General features: G+C 38.2%; 1 protein-coding gene across 4 annotated transcripts in view; it reads right to left on the bottom strand.

The window, feature by feature from the left end:
• CORIN (corin, serine peptidase) overlaps window positions 1–21,604 on the bottom strand; it is a 209,900-nt gene that overhangs the window by 24,892 nt on the left and 163,404 nt on the right. For all 4 annotated transcript variants that reach the window (XM_026455813.1, XM_023224528.3, XM_023224529.3 and 1 more), the window contains 6 exons: window positions 21,005–21,118; window positions 18,974–19,084; window positions 17,747–17,876; window positions 4,503–4,619; window positions 2,023–2,072; window positions 1,701–1,875 (listed from right to left, as the gene is read on the bottom strand). In XM_026455813.1, coding sequence (XP_026311598.1) covers window positions 1,701–1,875; window positions 2,023–2,072; window positions 4,503–4,619; window positions 17,747–17,876; window positions 18,974–19,084; window positions 21,005–21,118 — 697 coding nt within the window. The remainder of the gene's footprint in view (window positions 1–1,700; window positions 1,876–2,022; window positions 2,073–4,502; window positions 4,620–17,746; window positions 17,877–18,973; window positions 19,085–21,004; window positions 21,119–21,604) is intronic.

Genomic DNA, 21,604 nt, shown 5'->3' with positions numbered 1-21,604 from the left:
TGCTATTATTTAATATTACTTCATTTAAGTAAACTAAAATTATTAAAAATAAATTCAATAAAATGGCTGGTATGGTGGTTTTCAAAACCTATCCTCAAGTCTTTTGATGTGGGAGGTCTGTGTTTCTTCCCTTTGAATCAGGTAGAGCCTGTGACTAATGGCTCTGGGCAACCACATGGGAGAAGCAATATTTTGTGCCTTTGGATGCTGAGTCAGAAAAGGTAATACAGCTTCCTCCTGGCTTCCTTTTTGGGAAGCTTGATTTGGAGGATGCCAGCCACCATGAAGTGAGTCTCATACGGAGAGGAACTGAGGCCCCAGCCAACAGGCAGCATCTACTGTCAGACTTCAGATGGTGCCAGCCTCTTCCTAGCCTTGGAATCTTCCAGCTGAGGTCCCAGAAATCACAGAGCAGAGACAAATTATGCCAACTACACTTTGTCTGAATCTTCACTGAGCACAATAAATGTCTGAGTTTTTGTTTGTTGTTACTGTTTTGTTTATGTTTGGTTTTGTTTGTTTTGTTTTGTTTTGCTACTAAATTACATAATAACAGATAGCTGGAAGCGATTCTGCAGTGATGCTCATCAGTTTAGGGTAGGTTTTCCCTTAGTTTTATTGTTTTGCTCTCTTTAGGCATATTGTGGTGGTTAATTTTATGTATTAATCTGGCTGGGCCACAGTGCCCAAATATTTAGCCAACTATTATTCTATATGTTTCTGTGAAGGTGTTTTTTTTTTTTTTTTTTTTTTTTGGATGAGATTAATATTTAAATCAGCGGACTTTGAGTAAAGCAGATGACACTCCATGATGTAGATGAATCTTACCCATTCAGATGAAAATCTTAATAGAACAAAGACTGACCTCTCCAGCAAGAAGGAATACTACCAGCAGATTGAACTGCAACTCTTGCCTAATCTTCCTGCCTGCCACCTACCCCATCAGGTTTTGGACTCACCAAGCCTCCAGAATCACATGAGCCAATTATGTCAAAATAAACCTTTGTTTGTTGTCATTGCTTTGTTTCGTATTTTGGTGTGGTTTGGATGGGCTCCAAACCAAAAAAGCGATCACTCTTCCCCTGAGCCAATCCAGTTCAATTAAATTCATATCCCATTGCTGCCCCTCTAATTGTCTCACCTCATTCAGCACACAGAAGAGAAATCTCACTTCTGCTATGACAAGGCTGCCTAGATTTGGAACCATAAAATGGCATAACATTATCTCTCTCTTTACATACACACGAAAACACACACACTCTCTGAATAGCACACATATTACACACATTATACCTTTAAGTCTGCTTCCCAAACCACTCAACAGTTTCTCTGCATCCAAGCCTCATTGTAGTATCCAAATAAATCACTTCTGTTTAAGTTGTAATATGTGTGATATATTTAAGAGGTCTAGAATAGAGACTAATAGTAGCATGGAGTCAATCTTCTAAATTTCTTTCTCTCTCTCCCTCCTTAGGACAAAAATTGGAAGCAATATGCAGCCATTTCCAACAAATGAGCAGCCAGTATATTAGATTGCAACACCAAGGATAGAAAACTTTAGGAAGATAAAGACCTGGAAAGTAGATTAGCTGTGGCTTTCGCCTCGATGTGGCTTCATGGAGTTACATACGCCACTGAGAATTCCTGAGTGACATAGTGATCAAATCCAGGCAAAGGAAAAAAAGAAAGGTGCAGCTTACCCCTCGAAGCAGTGAGCAACTGTCAGAACCCACTTCTTGGCAATGAGGACACAGCCACAGATATGTCCACTGGGTTCACTCTGCAGAGAACATTGCCATGGCCACCTTCCAGGGCGACTTGTCCGACCCCCAAGGATCCTTTTGTTCATTCGGGCAGCAGGGCGGCGCCCACAGTCTACCAAGGAGCAGAAGACACAGTTTGTGAGTTGATGCCGAACCTTGCTAAACGCTTAGCTCTTTGCTGCCACTTACAAGGGATCACTCTTCCCCTGAGCCAATCCAGTTAAGTTCATATCCCATTCCACATCTCTCATTCTCTCACCTTGTTTAGTACACAGAAGAGAAATTTTACTTCTGCTCTGACAAGACTGCCTGGATTTGGAAACATAAAACGGTATAACATTAAGTTACATATTTACTGTTCACTTCAAACACTTTACCAGTGAAAAACAAGACAGCTCCAACTGTTACCATCGGAGATCACATTCTCTGAGCAACAATTCCTCTCAGTGCAGGAATTCTCAAGGCAGGAGTGTGGTCAGATATTAATCATGTTGTGGGCGGGAGTATATGGAATATATATACTTCATTTTTTTAGTTTATTTAATATCATAATGTAATTTCACATTTGTGGGAAAAGAAATTATTTTAACAAAATTTCTCACATCATTTTGGCTGGTGGTACCACCACAATGTTAACTCAAACTACAATTCTCAAGGAGAGATGGGGGTACTTTTTAGAATCAGTGTGAGGAGGCAGCATGTCAGCTTTTTATGCTTATACAAAGTGGTGTGTGCTCAAAACCAGTTGAGAAATAGTCCAAGATGAGTAAAATATGACTTCAGAAATTAAAGAACAGATAAAGGAATGGAATATTTAGACTGGAAAAGAGTCTTACAAAGATTCTCAAGGTTAAATTTCCGCTGTATGAGAAGTTGACAAGAGGAAAAGTAGCTTAAATTTATTTCATATAACTTTGGATGACATGATCAAAACTAGTAGGTGCAATTTACAAGAATTGTGGGTTCAGAAAAAGAATTTTCTAAAATCTAAGTTCAACTTTGAATGCAAGAACATGGTCTCTGTTAAAGGATCTTTCAATGCGATGGCACAAGATAATTCAGTTTGGGGTAGAAATTTTAATCACTAAGTTGTCTTCCAACCATGAAACATTTACATTACAACCTCAATGTAAATGAAAAAGGACAATAAAAACCCATATTCGGACTTTCAAAAATACTATGATGTACTTAGAATCCTGGATATCTCAGATTTAAAACAAAACCCAACCCTAAATATATAATTTCTACATTCCTTTCTGAAGATTTACTGTATTTTCATTTCTTGCTACATTTACATAGGGGTACGTGTAATTATTTGCGTACAATGTGTACTACAGGAAAAGCTCATTTGCTTTCTACCCTCCCACAGTCTAAAATCCTCTCTTCCTTACTCTCTATTGCATTATCCTAAATTTATTTGCAGCACTTACCAAAGTCCAAAATTATTTTTACTAATTTATAATTTTTGTCTTCACTCCATATAGTGTACATTCCCTGAGATAAGGGCCTTTGTTTACCCTCATTCACTTCTACATTTGCTCAAAGCCTAATGCTGAATTTGGATTAAAGAGATACTTAATAATTAGTTGTTATTTGTTAGATTGAAAACATATAGCTCTTAGGAATAGGAAAGTCATCAAAGACTATTCATCCAACTTCTTACTGGAAATTGCAGTTATATAAGATAACACTTCTAATTAGTAAACCAAGACTAGAACCAAGTTTACTAACTCCCAATCTACAATGAGTTATTTATTTATTCATTTACCTGACCTGAAAGGTTTTGTCTGGAATTCCAAGTTTGGGGAAACAAATCATTTTGCTAAAAGGTTTAGGTCATTGTTTCAGAGGAAGTATTTCAGTTGACAAATATGCAGAAATCTGGCTGCAGTTTGATCTGTGAGGAAAATGTCAAGACATTTTAAGAGGAAATGGTCCATTTTTAGTTTTCTTCTTTAAAATTCTTAAGAGGTAGTAACATTTATGAGCTTCGGAGTCAGATAAACTTATTTAGAGTTCAGACACTATCACTTAGCATCTGTGGGCTGTGAGATTTGAGCAAGTTATTTAAATATTCTAAACCAAGTAAAATATTAAAGCTGTAAAATATTGGACAATCATCTATGGTTCACAAATCTATTTGAGGTTTAAATGAGTCAGTGTATATAAGACTACCTAGCTGTGTGCCTATAATGCAATAAGAACTTAGTAAGTGTAAATTTCCTCAATTTGTCTTCCTCCTACACCCCACCCATAGACAAGTGAAGTAGCCCTGTTTAAGATGCAATGATTTTTTAGGGGAAACTTATGTGCACTTTCAAGGCAACTTGATTATAATTTCATTTTGTGTCTGTTCCTCTCTTAGACATTCCAAGTTTTCTTAGTGATCAATACTTCAGTTCCCTCTGTTAACTAGTTCTATGTAGCATCTGTAGGAAATGCAGACATGAGGTTTTATTTTGAATAAGATATTAGAAGAAATCCAAGATTAGAACCCAAGTTCCTCTCTTCTCACCATGATAGTTTCTGTAATGATGAATAAAAGAGAAAAAAATCATGTCTAGAAAGAAGAAATACAAGCAACCAATGTTGAAATGTAAAGGCAATAGCGAATCTATGGAAACTCTTTACTGATATGACAAATTAGGATTATCTTAAGTTAAAAAATGGAAGAAAGGCCTGATGAAAATTCTTGTTCTGTAATCTGACTCTACACAGTTCTTATGAATGCGTTCTTACCCATTTACTAGAAGTTCATGTAAAGTGGTCCCATTGAGGCTCTCCCAGTTGGAGTGTAATGTCAGCCACCGCAGCTCTTTCTCCTGTTCCTGTATCAATTTGGTCACAGATGGTTCTCTGATACAAGGCAAATACTGGATAAGTATTCAAAGTACAGTGATCTTTGAACAGGCATTATCATTATTTAGCACTCATTCTCTTTCAAAAGGAAGCATTAAATTATGTCAACATTTCAAGAGGAGAATTTGGACTGTTACAAATTGTTGGAGTTGTTTTAGTTATTCTCCCTGCTGACCTGTGTTTGAACTTCATGAGATGTTAGGATTATAATGTGTATGATATAAAAGTTCCAACAGTAAAACATAAGAACAACTTTAGGCAGGGATCAAAGGTAAAATAAAATTTATGTAGCTGGGTTTTTTTCCTCCTCTTTCCTTGTCCATTGTAATTCTGCAATATAGCAATATCATAAAATAAAATAAACAACACATAAAGAGAATCAGTGGCATTTAGCATCTGTTTAGGCAGTATAAAAGTTGTAAAAAATGTAATATTTCTATATTTCTAGGTTTTTTGGTTTTTTTTTTTTTTTTTTTTTTTTTTTTTAGACGGAGTCTTGATCTGTTGCCCAGGCTGGAGTACAGTGGTGTGATCTCGGCTCATTGCAACCTCTGCCTCAGGGTTCTCAGGGTTCAAGTGATTCTCCTGCCTCAGCCTCCCAAGTAGCTGGGACCACGGGCACATGCAATCACGCCCAGCCAATTTTTATATCTTTAGTAGAGATGGGGTTTCACCATGTTGTCCAGGGTGGTCTTAAACTCCTGACCTCAAGTGGTCTGCACCCCTCAGCATCCCAAACTGCTGGGATTACAGGCATGAACCATAGCACCCTTCCTCACCTAATTATTATTTTTAAACTATTGTAATCACATAATAGAAAATGAACAAAAACTTCCCCAAACTCATACTTTTAAAAAGGCAAGGAAGAACCCTCTAAAGGGAACACTTGATGACAGAATAAGAGCCAAAGATGAAAAACACAAGAGTATTTCATGATGAATGAATTATAAACATTTGATTTTTAAAACAAATGTCATACCTCCTAGCCACAATGAAGAAGAGTGGCGTAAGATATAAATTTATTTAGAAACTTCAATTGACTGTTAGATTATTGAAGATATTAAAAAACGTCTTACAGAAATAAGAATTTTTATTTTTCTTGGCCAAAATGAATCTGGCTCTCCATCAATTCCAGAAGTTCTGAATGTAGAGGCAAAGTGAGATGGAAAGTATAAAAGTCAGAGGCCACATATACTGGTCATGGTGTTTGTGGTAACTTGCATCCTGATAACCTGCATCCTGAGAATTCCCTTCTGCAATAGAACTACCTGTGGACCTCCTAAATCCAGGTAAAGCCAAAGGAAGATAAACTTTAGATTTTGTTATTTAATCAGGTCATTCTTAAATCAGGTATTCATAGGGCAACAAGATACTTGCATGGGGAGTGCAACTGGGAGAGAGTGTGCACTGATGCTGGATAGGAAAATCATTGCAAAGAACTCAAAGGCCCCCTAGCTCCCCTGAGGAAGGGCTCCACAGACATCCACAGGATGTTTTTGCATTTCATTCATTAGCTTCCAAGAAGAAAGGCAATTAAGCCGGAATTTCTCAGTTACAAGTAGAAAATTTAAGAAATTAATCAAGGATAGGAGAATGTCATTATGAAAATTAGGTTTTCATGAAATTCTTGAACACTGGCATGTTTCTCATGCACGAACATAAACTTTTAGCACTAGAAATGTCATCCTATGCCCATTTTAAAAAGTCAGTGAATTTGCTTGGTTGTATTTCTGCCATCGTACAGAATCTGAGCATCTGCATAACTTCAATTTTCCTTTATTTTTTACCCAGCTTTATTGAGGCATACTTGACAAATAAAAATTGTACATATTTAAGGGGTGTAATGTAATGTTTGATATATGTATACCTTGTGAAATGGTTACCACAATCAAGCTAAGTAGCATATCTATCACCACCTAGTTACGTGTGTGTGTGTGTGTGTGTGTGTGTGGTAAGAACACTAAGGCCAAGAATCTTAGCAAATTTCAAGTATACAATTTAGTATTGTTAAGTATAGTCACCATGTTGTACATTAGATCTCCATAACTTATTCATTCCACGTCACTGCATCTTTGTACCCTTTGACCATCTCCCCATTTTCCCCAACCCTAGTTTTTGGCAACTAACATTCTACTCTCTGCATTTACAAGTTGACTGTTTTAAATTCCACATATAAATGGAATCATGCCTTATTTGTCTTTCTATGCTTGGCGTATTTCACTTAACATGTCCTCCAGGTTTATCCATATTGTCTCAAATGGCAGAATTTCCTTCTAAGAATACTGAATACTGTTCTATTGTGTAAAGAAAATGTGGTGTGCATCTATTGATTCATACACGGAGAAGGAAATTTTAGCAATTATCTAATCCAGCACCTAGAACAAGAGTATAAATGGAGGCCCAAATGCCATTTGTCTACATATTTAGATGTTATAAATCAAGTTATCAAGCTGTCAAAGAAAATTTCTCTCCTCCTCTCTTGACAAACATATCTGTTAGGTTCAAATATAGATCTCTTGGACTCCTGAGAACAGTGAGTTTCAAACATTAGCATTCATCAGAATCACCTGGAGGACCTGTTACAACACAGATGTTTGGCCTCATCCCCAGATTTTCTGATTCAATGAAGTCTCAGATGGGACCCAAAATTTGTTGCTCTACCAAGATCACAGGTGATGATAATGATGCTGGTCTGAGACCACACTTCGAAAACATCATTCTAGAAAAGGGATGAGGCTCCATGTGAGCATAACTCCTTGGCTAACAGAGTCCTTAACCCATGGGATGAGCTAGAGGAGGAGGTCCGGAGGGTCCCTCTAAATCAGGGTTTCTCACCCTAGGTGCTATTGACAAGTTATACCAGTTAATTACCTGCTATGTGGGGCGATTCATGTGCACTGCGGGATGTTTTCTAACATCCCTAGCTTCTACCCACTAGCTGCTAGTACGATCCCATCAACTCTGGATTTACAATGTAAAAAATAATGTCTATAGACATTCCAAATGTCCCCTAGGACAGGGGTCCCCAGCTCCAGGGCCCCTGGGGACCAGGCCACACAGCAGGAGGTGAGTGTGGGGCAAGCCAGCAAAGCTTAATCTGTGTTTACAGCTGCTCACAATCACGGGTATTACTGCCTGAGCTCCGTCTCCTGTCCCATTAGCAGCCTTAGATTCTCACAGAAGTGTGACTCCTATTGTGAACTGCGCATGCGTGGGACCTAGGTTGCGTGGTTCTTATGGTAATCAAATCCCTGATGATCTATCACTGTCTCTCATCACCCTCAGATGGGACCATCTAGTTGTAGGAAAACAAGCTCAGGGCTCCCACTGATTCAACATTATGGTGAGTAGTATAATGATTTCATTATAATGTAATAATAATAGAAACAAAGTACACAATAAATGTAATGTGCTTGAATCATGCCAAAACCATTCCCCCCATCCCACCCCAGTCCGTGGAAAAACTGTCTTCCACAAAACCAGTCCCTGGTGCCAAAAAGGTTGGGGACAGCTGCCCTAGGGGCAAAGTCACCCCTGGTTGAGAACCACTGCTCTAAATAATGGGGCCTGAAAGCAGTGCTACACAGAGAAGCAGAAGGATTTGCCTTATATTTACTTCTTGAGGAATTGTGTAGTCATAAGACACACATACAAATATTCATTTTTCCGACGCTGAAATGAGAGAACAGAGCTCATTAGGAGTTCTGGAACATCCTAACATTATGAAAGGGATTAAATATTTCAAGGCTTAGGAGAACAGCCAGATCCCTAGACAATTTGGCCTACTCTCCCATCCTCAAGTCACTTTGTTTTAGTAATAAATATTCCCATGTTCAAATTATGATTATGTTGGGGTTGCTTACTTAAAAAACGAAGGTCATCATAAATTCCTCCAAAACCAGGGCTTTTCTCTTACCTCTAACAAGACAGACGTGCAGGAATTACCTAGACATGTAACACATTTCAGTTGAAGGATAAGGTTTGTCTCTTGCATCTATTGACGGGGGAAAATAATCTAAGCATCCAACCTCAGTCCTTGACAGTTCATCTTGACATATAAATGCCTTTCACAGTGGATAAGATAAATTATTCGCAATTCTAAATATCCTGTTGCAAACTTGAAACATTTACACTAAACATTTTGTATCTGATTTCAAATATCTCTTCTTGGATCTTGTCATATTCTCCCTGTTTGGGTCCCATAGAATTGACATATTAATACTGAAAGTTAGTTACTGTGTCAAGTAGAAATTTTGACAGACAGGCACTAATAGGTTTCAAACAAAACCTGAATGAACTCTGCTACACAAACATTTCTCAGGCTGGATAGTTCAGTTCAATGGGAGTTTATATAGCAAAACTTCCATCAGTAGAAATGCTTAAAGCAGAGCACAAGTTCTGAGCTTATTTTTCTAGTTAACTCAGTATTTTAAAAACACTTTTTATTGCAATCCTAACTGACGATAGATAGATAGATAGATCAATAGATAGATAGATAGATTTTTCTTTTTCTTTTTCTTTTTTTTTGAGATGGAGTCTTGCTCAGTCACCCAGGCTGGAGTGCAGTGGCTCGATCTCAGCTCACTGCCACCTCCACTTTCCAGGTTCAAGCAATTCTCCTGCCTCAGCCTCCCAGGTAGCTGGAGACTACAGGCTCGTGCCACCACACCTGGCTAATTTTTGTACTTTTTGGTGGAGGTAGGGTTTCATTATGTTGCCCAGACTGGTCTCGAACTCCTGACCTCAAGTGATCTGCATGCCTCGGCCTCCCAGGGTGCTGGCATTACAGGTGTGAGCCACTGCGCCCAGCCTATAATTTTATTCTCTTACTATGTGTTTGTCTATCTCAGAGATGGAGCGTAGTAACTGTATTAGGCAAGGATCTATAGGTACAAATGACAAAACTATCTCAAAGCAAAGAAGGGGAAGGTTAATGGATCATAAAATTAACTTGCAGAGCATTCATATTTCATAAAATAAAAGAATCAACAAAACTAAATATTTAATCCATTTGCAATATGAAAATTACAAAATTGTAATGTGAACTAAAATTTAAATTTATAAAATATGACTATTAAATATACACTATCATTCTAATATAAATTAGAAAACAAAAATAAAAATAAAGCACCATTTAAAATAAACATCTTATTATAAGTGTAAAAATAATCAATCATAAACATTTTGAATTAAAATATCATTTGAACATATATAAAATTCAGTCTTATAAAACAAATATGTTGTAAGAATATTTTTGAGCAGAAGTGTCTACCTCTTTTGGAATCTATGCCAATTCAGCTATTTCCTTCTGGCTATTTTATTTTCAAAAATCCCATCTGCTTTTTTCGAGCACTCGACCTTTTGGGACAACACTTTTTTTTAAGAGATAGAAATGCAACATTTTATTGACAATTTAATTTTAGTTTCAAAGAAAATATTTCTTGCTTATCTTCACATCTTTTGCCTCATCATGTAAAGCTAGAGATTATCAGTTTCAATTTCAACATACTTTTTAAATTCCAGTTCTTCAGAAAGACTCTGAACAAGAGTAGAATGTATTTTTCTAACACAAGTCTTGCTTTGTTGGCTGCTATTTTCTTCTTCTTGAGTATAACAGGAATATAACAATGCTTTCTAAAAATATGTGCATCTCTATTCACTTCAAAGTTTTAAGTCAATACATAGCTCTATGGGTCCATTACAAGATAAATAATTCAAAATTCAAAAAAAGTAAACAAATATTGAATTAACAAAAAAAATTGGCGTTTTGAAAGTGCCTAAAATAGTACTGGAATATGTGAGTATCAAAAAGTGGAAATGTAATCAATTACTAAAGAGATGTGGATGGTCTTCAAGATGATCAATGCCAGGGAACCAGTAACCTCAGGTATCTTCAACTCTCGTCTCCACTTCCTTCTGTGTTGTGGGGAGGAGGGCAAAGAGGATGACAGCTTCATTGTCTTAAAGTAAGTTTTCCATAAGCCAGAGGACTAGTTGCCTACAATTCTAAACTCACAGGCATTCATCTTTATGACCAAAAAAGAAAGAAGTCATCTTTCCCAGGTCCAATTAAAATAAATATTGGGCCAGGCATGGCTCACACCTGTAATCCCAGCACTTTGGGAGGCCAAGGCAGGTGGATCATGTGAGGTCAGGAGTTCAAGACCAGCCTGGTCTACATGGCGAAACCCCGTCTCTACTAAAAATACAAAAATTAGAAGGGTATGGTGGTGGGCACCTGTAATCCCAGCTACTCAGGAGTCTGAGGAAGGAGAATCATTTGAACCTGGGAGGCAGAGGTTGCAGTGAGCCAAGATCACACCATTGCACTCCAGCCTGGGTGACAAGAGCAGAACTCTGTCTTAAATAAATAAAAATCTTGTTGAAGAACCAAGAATCCCAAAACCAATCACTGTGGCCTGGCAGTAAGATACTTTGATTGGTCCATCTTGGGGTAGGTACCTACCCCTCAACCAATCACAGACCAAAAAGAGAGTCATGTACAAAGAAGGTCGCTCCCATTTGGAGCCCAAGGATAAAATGGGAAGTGAAGCAAATATCCAGAAGGAAGGGATGTAGGCCCCAAAGGAAGGGAGGAATGCAGAGAAGCAACACCATATGTGCCTGCTGCCTGTGACCTTAATTGAAATGAGTTAGTTCAAAAGATTATTGTTCTTCAGAATCAAGATTCTACATGTTCTTCAGTTTTTATGTTAGTTTTGGAAAGACATAGGAAAGGTAAAAGATCAGGTTGACATGTTTATTAATGTTACAGTGGATTAGTCAGTGAGTGTTCAAGCTGATATAAAGTGAGTTGGAGCTCAGAAGAAACATTATAGTGACGGTTTAAACAAGTGACAGAGCCAGATAGACAAGGGTTAAAATTGATGCTTACAGGTTAATGAGGTGGGATAGAAATGGAGATAATAGATTGGTGTGGTATCAGATGGAGTCCCTCTCTAAGGAGCTATTATTTTAGTTAGAGGAACAAATTACAAACATGTAAAAACTATTTTGGATACTGATAAGTTCTCTGAATAAGACAAAATAACCAAATGTGATAGAGTTACATGCTGAGACTGAAAGCTGCCTCAAGTAGGATTGTCAAAGAAAGTCTCTCTAAGTCATAGATGTATGAGCTGAAACATGAATAATGAAGTCTTAGAGTTCCGCATTCTAAGTAAAAATAACAGTGAAGGCAAACCCCCCAAGATGGGTATGAGCTTGAAATGTTTTAACATCAATAATAAGGTCAATGTGTCTAAAGTTTAGTGGGCAAGTGGAGAATACTAGGATATTTATTGGGTCAGAGAGGAAGGCAGGGGCCAAATTATGCAGTGTCTGGCAGGTCAGAGTAAGAAATCAGATTTTCAGTCCAAACTGTAAAATAATAAGATAAGAAGACCAAAGTCTTTTGCATGTAGGTAATATTGTTGCTGTCAGTCCTGTCTTTCAGGTAAAAGCCAGATTGCAGTAGGTTTTTAAGACAACATGAAAAAGACACCTTATCAGAAGTTAAGTCATCATTAAGGGTCTCCTGGTGTATCTAGCCTCAAAAGGAGACTGATTCCTTACAAGGGCTTCTAACAGAAATAATGAAGCCCTCTTTGGTCAACTCCTGATGGATTATTCAAGTTATAAATCATGTTCTTATTTACCCAGGATCCATTCATATCATGTCCAAGACAATGCTACAACCATGGTGATGAGTGCGAATAAATTTTTGGAGGAAGTTAAAGTGTAAACCCTTATAGCAGGGATTATTAGGGTCATATAATAGAAGCTATCTTTGTGGTTTTGCCTAGATACAGAAACATGCTTTGAAAAGAATGTTTGACCAACTTCTATTGACCAACACTAAAAGATTAGGGCATAAAATCAAATTGCAACTAACTCCATAAAAGCATTTTTGCCAAAATCATAGGGCCCAGACACACTGTTTCCTGATCATCTAACTGTATATACAGCTTGTGGAGCCCAGAGATATAAAGAGCATTTCCCTTAGACTAACTCACTCAAATACCAGATGTTACAAGTGAGCATTCGGCAAATATCAGAAGGCAGTCTAAACTCTGATTTGTATCATCAATTAATTAAATGCCCATAAGTTTTTTGATACTGAACATGCAGGTAGCAAAGTCAATATGCTGTTAACGTGGTTTGGCTGTGTCCCCACCCAAATCTCATCTTAAATTGTAACTCCCACAATTCCCACATGTCATGGGAGGAACCTGGTAGGAGGTGATTGAATTATGGGGCAGGTCTTCTTGTGCTGTTCTCATGATAGTGAATGAGTTTCAGGAGATCTGACGGTTTTAAAAATGGGAGTTTCCCTGCACAAGCTCTCTCTTTTTTGTGTGCTGCCATCCACGTGAGACGTGACTTGCTCCTTCTCACCTTCTGCCATGATTGTGAGGCCTCCACAGCCATGTGGAACTGTAAGTCCATTAAACCTCTTTTTTTCTTCCCAGTCTCAGGAATGTCTTTATCAGTAGTGTGAAAATGGACTAATACAGTAAATTGGTACCAGGAGAGTGGGGTGCTGCTATAGATACCCAAAAATGTGGAAGCAAGTTTGGAACTGGGTAACAGGCAGAGGTTGAAAAAGTTTGGAGGGCTGAGAAGAAGACAGGAAAATGTAGGAAAGTTTGGAACTCCCTAGAAACGAGTTGAATGGCTTTGATCAAAATGCTGATAGCAATATGGACAATAAAGTCCATGCTGAGGTGGTCTCAGAAGGAAATGAGGAACTTGTTGGGAACTGGAGCAAAGGTGATTCTTGTTATATTTTACTAAAGAGAGTGGTGCTATTTTGCCCCGCCCTAGAGATCTGTGGAACTTTGAACTTGACAGACGATTTAGGTATCTGGTAGAAGACATTTCGATTTTTTTTTTTAGAAGACATTTCTAAACAGCAAAGCATTCAAGAGGTGACTTGGGTGCTATTAAAGTCATTCAGTGTTATAAGGGAAGTAGAGCATAAAAGTTAGGAAAATTTACAGCCTGACAATGCGATAGAAAAGAAAATACCATTTTCTGACGAGAAATTCAAGCTGGGTGCAGAATTTGCAAAAGTAATGAGGAGCAGAATGTTAATCCCCAAGACAATGGGGAAATGTCTCCAGGACATGTCAGAGGTCTTCATGGCAGCCCCTCCCATTACACGTCCAGAGGCCTAGGAGGAAAAAATGGTTTCATGGACTGGGACCAGGGTCCTTGTGCTGCGTGCAGCCTAGGGACTTGGTGCTGTGTCCCAGCTGTGCCAGATATGACTAAAAGGGGCCAAGGTACAACTCAGGCTGTTGCTTCAGAGGGTGGAAGCCTCAAGCATTGGCAACTTCCACAGGGTGCAAGTTGAGCCTGCAAGTGCACAGAAGTCAAGAATCAGGATTTGGGAACCTCTGCCTAGATTTCAGAGGATGTATGGAAATGCATAGATGCCCAGAGAGAAGTTTGCTGCAGGGGTGGGGCCTTCATGGAGAACCTCTGCTAGGCAGTGTGGAAAGCAAATGTGGGGTCAGAGTCCCCACAAAGAATCCCTACTGGGGCACGGCCTAGTGGAGCTGTGAGAAGAGGGCCACCATCCTCAAGACCCCAGAATGGTAAATCCGCTGACAGCTTACACCATGTGCCTGGAAAAGCCTCAGACACTCCATGCCAGCCCATGAAAGCAGCCAGGAGGGAGGCTGTACCCTGCAAAGCCACAGGGGCAGAGCTGCCCAAGACCATGGGAACCCACCTTTTGCATCAGTGTGATCCAGATGCAAGACATGGAGTCAAAAGAGATCATTTTGGAGTTTTAAGATTTGACTGCCCTGTTGGATTTCAGACTTGCATGGGGCCTGTAGCCCCTTTGTTTTGGCCAATTTCTCCCACTTGGAATGACTATATTTACACAATGCCTGTACCCCCACTGTGTCTAGGAAACTAACTTGCTTTTGATTTTATAGGCTCATAGATGGAAGAGACTTGCCTTGTCTTAGATGAGACATCAGACTGTGGACTCTTGAGTTAATGCTGAAGTGAGTTAAGACTTCAGGGGACTATTGGGAAGGTATGATTGGTTTTGAATTGTGAGGACATGAGATTTGGGAGGGGCCAAGGGCAGAATGATATGGTTTGGCTGTGTCTCCACCCAAATCTCATCTTGAATTGTAACTCATGGGGGCAGGTCTTTCCTGTGTTGTCCTCATGGTAGTGAATAAGTTTCACAAGATCTGATGGTTTTAAAAACAGGAGTTTCCCCACACAAGCTCTCTCTTTTTTGTGTGTCACCATACACGTGAGATGTGACTTGCTTCTCCTTGCCTTCCACCATGATTATGAGGCCTCCTCAGCTCTGTGGAGCTCTTAAGTCCATTTAACCTCTTTTTCTTCCCAGTCTCAGGTACGATCTTAATTAGCAGCATGAAAGTGGACTAATACAGCTATCACAAGCATTTAGGGGCTTCCTTTATATATTTTTCTAATCAAATAGCCATCATACTTCCAATATGGGCTGAACTCTTGAGATATCAACAGATGAAAGCAAAAAGTTTTTCAAATTCAACAAAGAACTCTAAATCTTCTCATCCAGACAAGCACTGAGTTGAGAGCCTAGCATTTGAGAGTAAGACATGGAAGGTATAATTTGGGTCTAAAAAAATGCAAGTGTTTTAAATCAACTGCCTCTATCAAGAAAGCATGTCAGTAGAATCCCTGCAACACATGAAATTTGGTAGACCTGCATTCTTGATAAATTCCCTCCAAAATATACTCCCTGAAGTAGATGAATGATCCACTTGGAATTAGGGTATGCTGGTTTTGGACCCTACATACACTACAATGCCATTCTCTATAAATGTTTACTGAATGAACTGATGAATGAGTGAGTGATATAACAAATTTATACTATCAAGGTAAGATTAAAGTTTTATGTTTTTCTTGTATAATTTTAATAGAAATGCCATGTTCTATCCAATAAGTCTACACCATTCTCAGATAGCAAAATATCTGGACTTTTCTCTAACTTTGTGTTATTGGCTGTTCACCTACATGTCTTCCCTGCTCCATTATAAACTCTGACGATGTTATTCACTTTGCGTCCTCGACCCAATGCCTAGTCCAGTACAAGGCCCATAAGCAGATACTCAAAAACAAAAAGGGAAGGGAAATACTGAATGGAATTAGTTGGGAGTTGGTTTTTAAACTTCATATTTTTAATGCAGAATATGTCTGAATGTACAAAGGCAGGCTGGCACAAATTCCACTCCAGAAGCTAAGAAGGAACACACATTCCCACTTCCCTCCTTTTGCAGCATAGGCCAATCATGGCCAGACAGACCCTTCTAGCAAGGGCTTTGATCTGGAGGAAATGACTCAAAGGTGTAGGGTGACTTAGAGTTTATTTGAGTCATCGGTGGCAGAATTGTGAATTTGCAGCACAGCAACTGGTCTCCAGAGACAGTGGTCACATGGCAGCTGCCTGAGCCTGTTCCCTCAGCAGGAAGCTAGCCTCATCTTGACCATTACCATCATGGCTAGCGTAGCCTGTCTCTCCAGATTTCTGTCAATTCATGAGCCACTCAAGTCAACTAAAGAGTAAACTTCAAGGCAACTAAAAAGTTCAAAAACTACTAGTACTTCTTTAGAGGACTTATCACCACTTACCCATTTTTCCCATTAAATCAGTCAAATAATGGATATGGTTTTCCAACCACACCTCTATCTCAGATTTCCCTAGCCCTTCTGTGAAATAAAATAATCTAAAATAAAAAATATCTGTATGTCTACTTGCATTTTATATATCTAAAGATATCTAAAATATAATATTGAAGTTTCCATTTCCAACTATGTTGAGAAAATGGAGCAAATGGAGTACATATTTTTTTAAAAATCCAGTGTGCACACAATAGCCAAAGCTGGGAATAATCCAAATGTCTGAATGGATAAACAAAATGTATATCCATTTAATGGCATATTATTCAGTCACAAGCAGGAAGGAAGTACTGGTACATGCTACAAGACAGATGATTGAAAATGTGCTAAGTGAAAGAAACCAGATGAAAAGGCTACATGTTGTGTATTTCCATTTATATTGAAATATCCAGAATAGACCAATTTATAGAGGCAGAAAGCAGATTAGTGGTTACCTGGGCCTGTGGGTATGAGAAGATAGAAAGTAACTGCCTACTGAGTACATAGTTTCCTTTTGGGATAATAAAAGTGTTCTAAAACAAATAGTGGTGATGGTTGCACAACATTGTGAATAAAATAAATGCCACTGAATTGCACATTTTAAAGTGGTTAAATGGTGAATTTTATGTGTGTGCATTTTAACACAATAAAAACCCTGATATGCACATGTTTAGAAGAAACATAAAGAAGCATATTTAAAAACAGAAACCTATCTATTTACAATAGGTTTCTGGGTGGCTTGTCAAAAGAACTTTCTGGTTGTAAAATCTTTGCAGTTCCAACCTTATACTTTGCAGATAAAACCTTATACATATGAAGAAAGATGCTTCATAACCATATGCAAAAGATTTTTCATTTATCTCTGAACACAATCATATCCTATTTCATTTAGACACAATAATGAAGTTATAAAAATGAAGTCTAATTTAATAGATCTTGGCTAATACAATTTTCCACTCTCATAAAGTTTAAGGTTCCTTTATTATAAATGAGCATCGGTTATTCAATTCCGAAAGATGTGGGTCTTTTCAGGGGAGAAGTGGAAACAGAAATGCCAGCAACTTCAATTTCTTTAAAAATGTGTTGCTTAAAAAGAAATTTTCAATAACCTCTTGGGAGAAAATTACAAGATTTTTTCATTGAGATTCCTCAAAGGAAATGATCATAACGCTTTTATAAATAATGAAAGCATTTCGTTTCAGAAGTACTTAAAATACAATTACTTCATTTACTTTTAGAGACTCCACCAAAGTACATTTCCAGTGCACACTCCTCAGGGCAGGTGCCTGTAATGAAATGCGGTCCTGTCACCTGATTCATTTCCCGGGTTTTGAAGTACTCTTTGTTCGAGAGCACCAACTCTCTATGCATCCATAAGGAAGATATTACTGCCAAGTTCCATGAAGCTTTCTGAGAAATTCATCAGTGCTACAAACTACTGACCTTACCCTAAACCCATCTGCTTGCAGGCCAACTGACTGAACATCTCCCGCCAGCCATCTGCACACACATGGTGTTCTGTGGCAGCTCTGTGAACCATCAGAAAGGAAGAGGAGTTCACATTTATAGAGAGGGTCACTAGGGAAAGAAAAGACAGGGGAAACCCTAATTAAAAATATTTCTTCCCATGAAAGCACATAACTTTACATGCCTCTGCTTCATTGGCATACATTCATTTTTATTTATTTTCATTAACCATTTGGTGTGTACCTACCCTGTGCAAATCACTGCCTTCAGTGTGCTAGAGGACTAAAAAAAAAAATGAATCAGAAATGTTCTCTACCCTCAAAGAACCATAGACTCTAATGAAAGAGACAGGCAATTCTTAACTTTTCTTGATGAGTCAGAAGAGAGCCAGAGCCAGGACTCATCCCATGAGTTAACCAGGATTTGCATAATTACAAGAAGTGAGTTGTAAATCCATTTCTATCATTTCCTTCAAGAAAGCATATGAGAATGCAAGTGCATGATAGGGATGCAAATTTAGGATTAATGTGGTATATGTGTTAATTCCTATTATATAAAGGAGCATCCTCTGTACTTAACCAGCCTCAGAGCACTTATGAAATGCTGCACAATTGATCACAACACACATGAGAATCGTGATTTGGCTGGTTGATGCAAAGGACTGAGAAAGAGCTGAGCGAATGGAAAGAGTGATGAGTGTGGGATGAGGAAATTAATCAAACTCAAGATCACAAACTGCAACACTGGAGGTGCTGGTAGGAGATGTCTTTAATTCCTGTCTGTGTAAGGAGCTAGATAGTTAGAAGTCTTGGACCTAGAGAGTGTAGGGAAGGCAGAGGAGCCACTTGACTATTCTACTCTAGTAGGTATAGATGATAAAAGAATGGCAGACTATCATTAAATGTATTGAAGTTGGGTTTTAATGAATAATTTTTAAATCCTATTCCAGCAATTATATGATTACAACATTTTGAACCCAAATGTTTTTCCCTATAATATAAATATTTCAAATAGTGAAGTAGCTTGGTGGGGAAATTTTCTGTGAGTTGGAAATAACACACATAGATTACTACTATCAGCTTTTATAACAGTAAAACAAAATAGATGAACTTGGCCAGTAAAATCCAGGAAGTAATTTAGGATTCATTTAGCTTCAGTGGCTGACAGGCCTGAGAGAGTACAACAGATGGCAGAAACAGGTAGCTCACCACAGTCCCATTCATCTGAACTGTCTGAGCAGTCGGCTTCACCGTCACACCACAGGTTACGTGACACACATGCATGGTTTGCACATTCCAGCTCATCATCTTGGCAAAATGCTGGCATGGGGAACAAAAAGTGAGAAGGAAAACATTTTAGAAATAAATATGATTATCACTAACATGCACATCTTCATGTGCCAGTAGAAGCATGGAAAGAAGAAAGTATGTGATCTTCATGTGCCAGTAGAAGCATGGAAAGAAGAAAGTATGTGATCGCTGAGACTTCCAAACAGACATGAAAATAGTATAAACAGAATTTGTAAAATATTATTTAATAGACATCAATACATACAAAGAGCATTTAAACAGAATTACTACGTTCAAGTGACTCAATGTTCTGGTTCTAACAATCAGACTGAATAAACGGTACTCACAGCAGCAGAACTACCCAAGATCAGAGAATGGGGTTAAAATCTGCATGAGCAGAGCATGAGGGATGAACAGACTGAAGCCACCTTAGAAAGAAAACAATCTCTGTCCACAGAGATGCATAATGGGTTTTTTTTTATCTCTATTATTAAATGACTCTGTGAATCATACGTAGTTCTCTTTTGAGTTTTAAAAATTATAGTAAATCTCCTTGATTGCCTACTTAACAACCATTTCCTTTCTTCCTCCTTTTTTAAGGGAGCCAAATTTGGTTCAGACCCCCACACCTGCCATCCCCAGTTCCAAAGGAACATCCTGATTAATTTAAGCTGGGCATGGCATTTTTCTGTCTACAGTTTGTTTGTTTGTTTGTTTGTTTGTTTGTTTGTTTGTTTGTTTTCTGAATACAATTAGTAGTCCAGGAGTAAACATATGCTCTGATATCATAGGCCTTGGCCTATGGTTGTGTGACTGTGCTTCACAGGACAGCTCCTTCCCAAAATCTGCTGCTGTGCCATGTGCCCTAGTTGGGGACAGGAACAACCTGGAGAAAACAGCATCTTTTTTTTTATTGGTTCTCCCTGAATGGTGCTTCTTTTTGCAGTTCAACTGTTTGTAGGAAGTGTCTTTTCTAACTACACAAAGGCTCCTGATGGCTAGCTGTGACTCTGCCCAAAGTGACCTGAGCAAATCCCTTAATGATATCTTGGAGATATGAACATGGTCCTTTCTCCTTCCGGCTGGACATGACGAAAGAAGCATGGTGCCCCAGGTGCCCATGGTAACGTCATCTTTTCACCATTGTGGGAGCCAGCCTGAGTTGAAACTGAACTGAAATCACAGACAAGGTACTAAACTGCCACATACAGCCTCAAGAGTCCATCCTACACTTGACTCTTTATATGATAATATAAAACATGTGATTGATATATATATATATGATAATAAAAGATAAATGTCTTCATTGTTTGTCATTTCAATTCGGGCTTTTCTGTTTGTTTCTGTTTCATTTATCTATCTGTAGGTAAAACATCTTAAGAGACACAATTATTTTCCGGTTCTAAAAGCAATGGTCATTCATTTAGAAAATGTAGAAAAGAGAGAAAAGCACAAATATTTAATAATTACACCACCCAAAGACTATAACTGTAAACTTTTAATTATGACTTTCTGATCTTTTTCTATGTGTGGATATATGTACTTTCAGAACTCAGGACAATAGTGCACATAATACTGAATATTTTGTTTCACTCAACTAACGATATAAAATGAATCCAAGAGAAATTTTTCTTCCCTAATCTAATTTTAATATTCGCATATTATTTTTTTGTATGGTTGTAGTTTATGTTCCCTATTTTCGGATATTTGGAGGTATTTTAATTTTCCCATACTATAAATAATGCCAGAAGAATATTATAGTGTGTATATTTTACACATATTTAGTTGGCTTCTTAGAATACGTCTTTACAAGTGGAGTTTGATCAAAAGATATGAAAATACTAAAAGATTTGTATGGATACTTACACATTTTTAGCTTGTATTCAAAATGAGACTTAACTGGTGTTTAAAATAAAAGTGCTGTGTTGACAAATTCGCATAAGCACTTACAGCAGTTTTTTTCATCCATATAATCAGGGCAGTCTGGGAACCCATCGCAGATGACTGTGTGCTTCAAACATTGTTTATTGGATGGACATTCCCAAAGATCTCTCTCTTTACAACCTAGAGACAGAAGAAAAGGTTATTTGCAATAGACATGGAGTTGAAAATAATGATAAATTCAGTCAATGTAGAAAAACTACACTGTAAAGGCATGATGTCGGCTGGGCGCAGTGGCTCATGCCTGTAATCCCAGCACTTTGGGAGGCCGAGGCGGGTGTATCACAAGGTCAGAAGATCGAGACCATCCTGGCTAACACAGTGAAACCCCGTCTCTACTATGTAACAAACCTGCACGTTATGCACATGTACCCTAGAACTTAAAGTATAATAAAAAAATAAAAAATAAAAAATAAAAAAATAAAAAAAAATACGAAAAAATTAGCCAGGCTTGGTGGCATGTGCCTGTACTCGGGAGGCTGAGGCAGGAGAATTGCTTGAACCTGGGAGGCGGAGGTTGCAGTGAGCCAAGATCATGCCACTGCACTACAGTCTGGGCAGAGCGAGACTTTGTCTCAAAAAAAAAAAAAAAAAAAAGCATAATGTCTT

The sequence above is a fragment of the Piliocolobus tephrosceles genome, chromosome 3 (assembly GCF_002776525.5).
Source record: "Piliocolobus tephrosceles isolate RC106 chromosome 3, ASM277652v3, whole genome shotgun sequence".
Taxonomy (NCBI): Eukaryota; Metazoa; Chordata; class Mammalia; order Primates; family Cercopithecidae; genus Piliocolobus; species Piliocolobus tephrosceles.
The sequence above is the reverse complement of the archived record's forward strand: the minus strand, read 5'-3'. Positions and strand labels throughout refer to the sequence as shown.